This window comes from Nicotiana tabacum, chromosome 8 (genome assembly GCF_000715075.1).
Source record: "Nicotiana tabacum cultivar K326 chromosome 8, ASM71507v2, whole genome shotgun sequence".
In the NCBI taxonomy this organism is placed as follows: domain Eukaryota; kingdom Viridiplantae; phylum Streptophyta; class Magnoliopsida; order Solanales; family Solanaceae; genus Nicotiana; species Nicotiana tabacum.
In genome coordinates this window covers 210,008,658-210,017,175 of record NC_134087.1, presented here as the reverse complement: position 1 = coordinate 210,017,175, position 8,518 = coordinate 210,008,658, and the positions used below count along the sequence as shown (strand labels likewise).

Genomic DNA, 8,518 nt, shown 5'->3' with positions numbered 1-8,518 from the left:
TAAAATTAAATTATTTTTAAATTTAGAATGTATTATTTTTGGAACACACTAAAAGAAAATAATGCCTTTTTTTTACCGTTTCACTCGATATTTGATACTTCCTTTGGGGATCTGACTAATCTAGATTCAGATACTTCTAATTAAGAGGCAAGTGAGCCTATATATCTTACCACAATCTTGATCGTAGAAATAGTATGAGTCCGTTTGGACATAAAAAAAAAATCCCTTTTTTCCAAAAAAAAATTTACTTTTTTTTTTTAAATCAACGTTTGTTTATAAAAATTTTAAATTTCACTTGTAGATGCATTTTGAAAAATTTCGAAAGTTTGAAAAACTCCAAAAACCTATTTTTCAAAATGTTCACTCAAATCACTCACAAAATTTCAAAAATAACCCAAAATTATATTCATGTCCAAACACAACTCTAAATTTTAAATAGAGTAAAGACCTAAAAATGTCACTCAACTTTCAGAAATGGTCTATCCATGCCATCCGTTAAAAAAATGCTCATTTCATGCTACTGCCGTTACACATTTGGTTCATCCATGCCATTATTGACTAACAGTTCAATTTTTATTTGGCACATCCATGCCACTGCCGTTAGTCAATAATGGCATAAATGGGCCAAATAAAAATTGAGTCGTTAGTCAATAATAGCATGAATGGGCCAAATGTGTAACGGCAGTGGCATGAAATGAGCATTTTTTTAACGGATGATATAAATAGACCATTTCTGAAAGTTAAGTGTCATTTTTAGGTCTTTTCCGTTTTAAATATCATTTTCACTTGAAAAAAAATTTCACCCTGTTTTTAAAATTTTACAATTCTTATGTCCAAACGGCCACTATGTGTGGAACATAGAGAATAAAAAAAAAATACTATCGACCAGTAAAAATATGGTAAAATAAATGTTCAATATTTATTAAAATAAATTTTCGAATCTGCCCAAAATGCGAATCCAACGCCAATAAAATCCTCTAAACACTGCCACCAAATATGTCCCAAATGGCATCATTCGAGTATCTAAAAATAGCACCATTCTCCATATCTCTCTCTTCTCTGTCCTTTCATTAACAGAAAAAAACCAACCCCATTTCTCCATACTTTATATTCTCTAAAGAACCCTTTAAAGGGTGTCCAATTCTTCCATTTTCATGAAATTTCATAAACCCTTTGTGCATTTTTATTGCCATTTTCTCTTCTTTTTCACCAACTCTTTGATCTTGCCGGAATACCCATTTTCCGGCAGGTCAAAGGGGTGGTGAATTCATCATTTCCTTGGAAATTTGATTTCTTTACCTGGGTTGGTGTTTAATTTTGATATACATTCCCAAAAAAAAAAAAATCAAAATTTTGAACTTTATACCAACATTTTTAGGTCAAAGGGGTGGTGAATTTCAATTCTTTATGTGAGTTGGTGTTTAATTTTGATATACATTTTCAAGAAAAAGAATAAAAATTGGAACTTTATACCAATTTGCATATATAGAGATTTCAAGAATTGATATTGAGAAAAGGAGGTGGTAATGGAGGTAATTTCTGCTAGGAATCCAATAAGCAATGTATTGGAAAGAGCTGGGGTTTATGGGTTTGTAGGGAGCAGCACAAAAAGGTGCAATAATGAATTTCAAGATGAAGAATATGATACGATGGAAATGGTGCAAATTGGTGCTGAAAGGACCAAAAATGTGCTTATTTTGATGAGTGATACAGGAGGTGGACATAGAGCTTCAGCTGAGGCGATTCGCGATGCTTTCCATTTGGAATTTGGGGATGAGTATAATGTAAAGTTTTTTCTTTCTGGTTTTATAGCTATTTGATTTGGAATACTATGCTTTTTAGTTGCATTATTTGTTTGGAATTTTGAATTCCCTAATTCCCTTGCTTAGAAACTCAGAAGGGGAGCCTTGGATAGGTCACGGGTTCGAGCCGTGGAACCGACCACTGATGCATCAGGATAGGCTTCCTACATCATACCCCGAAGGGTGCGACCCTTCCCCGGACCATGCGTGAATGCGGGATGCTTCATGCACCGCCCTGCCTTTGCCTTTGCTTAGAAGCTCCATCTCGATTGTGTGTGGTCCTATGTGCATTATTGAGTCATTTGTCATTATTCTCAAATTTAAAAATTGATGTTTAACTTTGAGGAGTTGAATTTTCCTTGATAAATGCCAAATGTTGTTTTTTGCAGCTTTAATTAGCTCTTGAAAGTTAAAGGATGTTATGTACAATATAGGGTTGATTTCTAATTTGAGTATATCCTTTTAACTAGTTTCTTTAAAATCGACCTAAATCTCTGTTCTTGTTGCTTTAACAACAACAACAACAAAAAACCCAATTTAATCCCACAAGTGGGGTCTGGGGAGAGTAGTGTGTACGCATACCTTACCCTGGAAAGGTTCTGTTCTTGTTGCTTTGATCTATATAATTCTCATGTTTTATTGAGATCCCATATTGTTATCGTCCTTCTTCCTCTAGTCTCCTTTTATCCTCTAGCTCGCTTTAGCTTAACTACTTTTCAGGCATAAAATCTTTAACAATTCAGTTCTTGGGGTTTTGTTCCATGGAGTGACAATGTAACATGCCTATTGTCCTTGTTGTATGGACCTACCGAAACTTAATATTTCAATTTAGTGTTGTCTTGATGTGTTTTATTCTTAACAGATATTTGTAAAGGATGTTTGGAAGGAATACACAGGCTGGCCATTGAACAGCATGGAACAACAATATAAGTTCATGGTCAAACATGTGCAGCTTTGGAGGGTTGCATTTCACAGCACGTCCCCTCGGTGGATACACTCTGCTTATCTTGCTGCCATTGCCGCCTTCTATGCCAAGTATAGTTCCTTCTTTGGTTTTACCTCTTCACGTTGTCTAAAGCTGTAGATTTATGATACTTTCAATGGTAAATGATGAAGTTGGAACTTTTAAATGTTATGCAAAGATATTGGATCAATTTAGTATTCGTCAAAATTTGGATGAATCTTCAATTCATTTACTAAGTTTCTAGTTGGTATCTTGCTATTAACGAGATTTACTAATTGTTGCTTTGTGAAATTAAAGGGAGGTTGAAGCTGGCCTAATGGAGTACAAGCCCGACATTATCATTAGTGTTCATCCTCTTATGCAACATATTCCTTTGTGGGTTCTTAAATGGCAAGGTCTACAAAAGAAAGTAATCTTTGTCACAGTTATTACAGATCTCAGTACTTGCCACCGTACATGGTAAATTATTGAGTAACTTAATTTGGAGTTTCAATTCATCTAGCACTACTTTCATGTCATATATGTCGGTCTAACTGATAAACTCTTTTTAAGGATAGGTTTCACCCTGGAGTCAACCGATTGTATTGCCCCGCTGATGAGGTTGCAAAGAGGGCGTTACTAGATGGATTGGAAGAATCTCAAATACGTGTTTTTGGGTTGCCTATTCGTCCCTCTTTTTGTAGGGCAGTTCTTTCCAAGGTGAAATTTTCTGTCGATTTACAAAAGAGTTACACTTCTTTGAATCTACATTTCATTCCTTCTGATTGTTTTCTTAATACTTGCTATAGGATGACCTCAGAGTAGAGCTTGAGATGGATCCTACGTTGCCAGCAGTGTTGCTGATGGGTGGGGGTGAAGGGATGGGACCCGTGAAAAAAACTGCAAAGGCTCTCGGAGAAGCTCTTTTCGACAAAGAAATGGAGAAACCTATTGGTCAAATGGTTGTCATATGTGGACGTAATGAAGAGTTAGCATCCACATTACAATCACATGAATGGAACATCCCGGTCAAGGTAAAAAGAATTAGATTCTTGGAGTATGAATGCCCTTTCGAAAACTATATTACACCTCATGTTTACTTAACAATGCAAAAATATTTGATACTTTTTTCTTCTTGCTGTCTAGATTAAAGGATTTCAGAAGCAGATGGAGAAATGGATGGGTGCGTGTGACTGTATTATCACAAAGGTACGTTCGATGCAATCCTCTTTTAGCATTTCCTGTGTGATCTTTTTCGTGCATTGCCCATGTAGCGGGACTAAAATTCAGTTATTTTCGCTTGTAGGCTGGACCTGGTACAATTGCTGAAGCATTAATCAGAGGGCTTCCGATTATTCTCAACGACTACATTCCTGGACAAGTTAGTGAAATCAAGAAGTTGATTTATAGACTGCTATAGCTATCATAGCGGTTGCTGATATGACATTGTTTAATTTACTGATTATTTTTTTGTTGTGTATTTGCAGGAAAAGGGAAATGTTCCATACGTGGTGGACAATGGAGCCGGTGTTTTCACACGAAGTCCTAAGGAAACAGCCCGAATTGTTGCAGAGTGGTTCAGCACTAAGAGCGATGACCTCAAAACAATGTCAGAGAATGCACTAAAACTCGCACAACCTGATGCAGTTTTTGACATTGTGAAGGACATTCACGAGCTCGCATGCCAAAGGGGTCCACTTGCAAACATTCCTTACGCGTTCACATCTTCATTTTCAAGCTTAATTTAACCAGATAGATTCTTTTCTCTTTCACTACAAGGTCTAAGGTTTGTTCTAGTAGGATATTAGGTTCAATGATCTTCATTCTTTGGCCAGAATCATTTGGCGCTCATTTATAATATGTTAGATTATCTAGACAAATTCTGATCCTTGGTTAGTTGGAAAAAAAAGGGCAAAAAAAGGAGAAGTTTCTCATGTTGGAGTGTTGAATACATTCTTTTAGTATTAAGATTATTTGTCTTTTAGGACCTGTTTGAGGTTGCTTCAGAATTGAAGAAGTTTCACTTGTCCTGCAAAAGTTGATATTATCAGTGTTGAATATATTGTTTGGTTTTTTTTCAAGACCAATTCTTGTTACTTTCCTACTTGTGACTCTTTTCCTTGTGTCCACCCGCCCCATTTTTTGGCGAAGGGGGTTCGAATGAACCCTATCAGCCCCCTAGCTTCGCCATTGTTATGGATGTAAATGGGGTGGTAGGAGGCATGGCAGGGTAAGCCTTAACTCGCTAAAGATTTAACTAAGCCTTAACTCAGCTAAAGATTTAACTTGCCTTGCCTTACCCCGTTTAGCATATTTCCGAGAATTTACCCTACCCCGTTAATGTGTGTCAATAATGAGAGCAAATTGTTACATTTAATCAGAGACGGAGCTAGGATTTAAACTTTTCTGAATGACTGAATTCTAAATTTAATATTTATAGTGTCTACTCCCCATCCAATGTTGGCAACCAACAACTATAAAGGAGAGACTGCATATTCATGTTGGAAATCTACTTCTTTCATGATTATCTAACATCATAGAGCTTTTAAATATCATAATTTGGCTAAGCAAGCTCATGAAATGATTAATAATATCATAATTAATTACACAAAAGGATTAGCTGCTTGATAACTAATTTAAGCATTCCTGGAGGTGTTGTACCAGAAAGGAAGTGAGAAATAAGAGAAAGGGCTCTAGCAGGTTGGTAACTTGGAACTTCATGTCCTGCTCCTCTTACTAATGCAAATGTTAGACCTCCTTTATATGTTTCTATGTATCCTCCAACCTACAATATCCAAATGAAATTATTAATTTTCACTAATTGTTACTTTAAAATAGAATGTTTAAGCTGTTTTAATTTGACAAGAGGGGTTGCTCTGATGGTAAACAACTTCCACTCTCAACCAAGCGTAACCACTACCCTCCCCAGACCCCACTTAAAGACCCCATTAAGTGAGAATATACTGTGTTGTTGTTGTTGTTACCTCTCCTCCATACAACCAAGAGCGCTAAGGTTTGTCTATTGTAAGTTCCATTGCCTTTATAGATCTCTTTGAAGAAGTTACAGGTACTCTTCCATCTGTATCACCACTATATTTTACAAGTATATATATATATATATATATATATATATATATATATATATATATATATATATATATATATATATATATATATATATATATATATATATATATATATATGTTAAAAATTCAATCATATTTTATTAAATATTTTCGAATGAATATTGAAGGCAAAATTCCTTATAAAATAAACTAAGCAACATAAAACTTACCTAAAAATCCATACTCGAACACCATTTGCCAAAGACTCTTCGAGGAGAGGAATTATAGTCGATGGACTATCTTTCCAATTGTAAAAAAGAGGATCACTACAAAAGGGAAAATAATTGTTGGGTTGAGAAGATAACGCAGACGAGTAGCAATAACAACAACCCAGTATAATCCCACTATAATAGGGTCTGGGGAGGGCAGAACTTACCCCTATCCTGGGATAGAAAGGCTGTTTCCAATAGAACCTCGGCATCCTTCCCTCCAAGAACTCCCCACCTTGCTCTTGGGGTGACTCGAACTCACAACCTCTTGGTTGGAAGTGGAGGTTGCTTACCATCAGAGCAACCACTCTTGTCTTAAAATTTATAGAAATGAATACAACGGACAGTATCTGTTGAAATTTGTTCATTTATAATTACCTGCAAGCTTCCCAATCATAACTGATATTGGTGACATTAGCGTGGAGCGCCTCTTGAACATCAGATAAGACATAGCAATCCTTACATTATTATTCATCGCGTAAATTAAATAATCTCTCCATTATAATATCAACATAAAACAAAACGACAAATACAAGTTATCCCACTTACAGAAGGTAATTTAGGGTGTTTGGTGAGATTGCCATCGTGGCACAGAGGAAAATAAATGTTGTAGATGTCAAGATTATCGGTGTTGTTATCTGAAACTGCACTTGCCTCGTTGTACTTTTCCTCATCGTAAAAATCGGAGTAACAGTATTTCTGGATATCAAAGAAAGTTCGATCTGATATTAGGGCATGAAAAGCAAAGTATTCATACATTCCTACGTTATCTGTATCTTCATTGATCACTGCATTCCCGATCTTCAATTTGTTGCAACAATAATCCATCAGACGTGGTATGAAATTCATAAGAATATTTAACTTATATGCACTAACAACGTAAATAATTAATTAGAGAACTTACAATAAATCCTTTTAGATTGATAAGAGTTTTGTTGGCGCGCTTGTTAAGGTGAAGAATTGCATGTGCCAATTGAGGTACATAATGACTAGCATAGCTTTCACCAGAAATGTAAAAATCTCTGTTCTTGTACTCGGGAAATCGCTCGAGCCAATTCAGTAAAAATACAACATAATCATTAGTTGTTTTCTTATCTCCAGTTGAGTTGAAGTCACTGCTTGTATTTGTATAAGAAAATCCTACTCCAGCAGGAGACTCCAAGAACAATACATTTGCAGCTATATAATTCAATCGGAGAAAGTTAGGATTAATATACACTCCAGTTGATAATTTCTCAATTGTTTCCAAATATTAACATAGTAAAAGGAAAAATTAAAGAAAAGAATTTACTGAGATTCCATGCATAACGATTACTGTATAATGTTTTTCCGTCACTGTGAACTCTAAAAGGTCCGAGTTCCTCCATGGCCCCAAATGCAATAGAAGAACAGCCAGGACCTACAGATATGATTCTTGGAATTTTAAGTATAATATATATATATAGAGAGAGATTAATAACAATATAAGCAAATCCAAAAATGTATTGATCAGAAACTTTAAGTGTTATTAAAGAGAGTGATATGAAATCTTAAAATTTTAAGAAAATAGTAGTAAGAAAAATAACTTTGGTTTTTAATTTAACCTTTTAATGAAAAATATTACTACTTAACACTTTATAGCAACCAATAATTTTACTGGTGAAAAATATTTCTCTCAAATAGCTTAAACCAAGATGAAGCTTTTTCAGATGTCATATTCACAAACGCAAAAATAATATTTGGGGCTGGTGGAAGTACAAGTGGTCAATTTAATAAAATTATACATGTAAATGAAAAGGTTTATGTCAAAAGTATATAGTATAATAAATATTAATATATATATATATATATATATATATATATATATATATATATATATATACCTCCATTAAGCCAAAGAAGCAAAGGCAATGACTTAGAATTCTCAGCTTCAGTAAAGTAATAATACAAAGCACGACCAGCAGATTCATTGACAGTAACATATCCACCATATTGTTGGAATTTAATTGGTGGTTGTCCGGGCAATTTCTTAATCCAATCTTTTTTCTTTCTATCCGTCTTGAGGTAGAATAACTTTGTCTAAATCTACATGGTTAAGTGCTGCCTTAAACTGTCTCTTGTCAATGGGTGAAGCTTTCTTTAGCTTAGCCTTGGAAAATTTGCCAAGAACATCACTTTGCCTTTTTCCAAGGCTTGAAGCCACAAAATATGACAAAAAGAGGGTAAAAAGTAGGAAGAAAAAAGTGATTTTTCCCATTTTCTGGTCTTTTTTGTTACTTTTACGAAAAGTGGAGATATAAGGGGGTTTATATCTTGCAATTCTATGTGATTCTTGATTTGATTATGATACCATTTTGGTACTGAAGACAAATTATTTTTAACAAATTGGCGATGTTATTGGGATTATGATATGATTTGCTCCAATTAGGCATGATATTATACCAAATATAGTTGTTGATT

General features: G+C 34.6%; 2 protein-coding genes across 2 annotated transcripts; one reads left to right on the top strand and one right to left on the bottom strand.

Annotated features, from left to right (window-relative positions):
* Positions 1 to 996: 996 nt before the first annotated feature.
* On the top strand, positions 997 to 4,826 carry LOC107778411 (monogalactosyldiacylglycerol synthase 2, chloroplastic). The gene is made up of 8 exons (XM_016598663.2): positions 997 to 1,784; positions 2,665 to 2,837; positions 3,064 to 3,225; positions 3,324 to 3,465; positions 3,555 to 3,779; positions 3,892 to 3,954; positions 4,052 to 4,126; positions 4,233 to 4,826. The coding sequence occupies exons 1-8, from the start codon at positions 1,527 to 1,529 to the stop codon at positions 4,491 to 4,493; spliced, it is 1,359 nt and encodes a 452-aa protein (XP_016454149.1). The 5' UTR covers positions 997 to 1,526; the 3' UTR covers positions 4,494 to 4,826.
* A 339-nt stretch (positions 4,827 to 5,165) lies between these two features.
* LOC107775808 (serine carboxypeptidase-like 40) lies at positions 5,166 to 8,315 on the bottom strand. The gene is made up of 8 exons (XM_075220825.1): positions 8,163 to 8,315; positions 7,942 to 8,116; positions 7,371 to 7,478; positions 6,984 to 7,258; positions 6,599 to 6,778; positions 6,458 to 6,509; positions 6,055 to 6,110; positions 5,166 to 5,530 (listed from the first exon to the last, which is right to left on the bottom strand). The coding sequence occupies exons 1-8, from the start codon at positions 8,313 to 8,315 to the stop codon at positions 5,345 to 5,347; spliced, it is 1,185 nt and encodes a 394-aa protein (XP_075076926.1). The 3' UTR covers positions 5,166 to 5,344.
* Between the last annotated feature and the right edge of the window lie 203 nt (positions 8,316 to 8,518).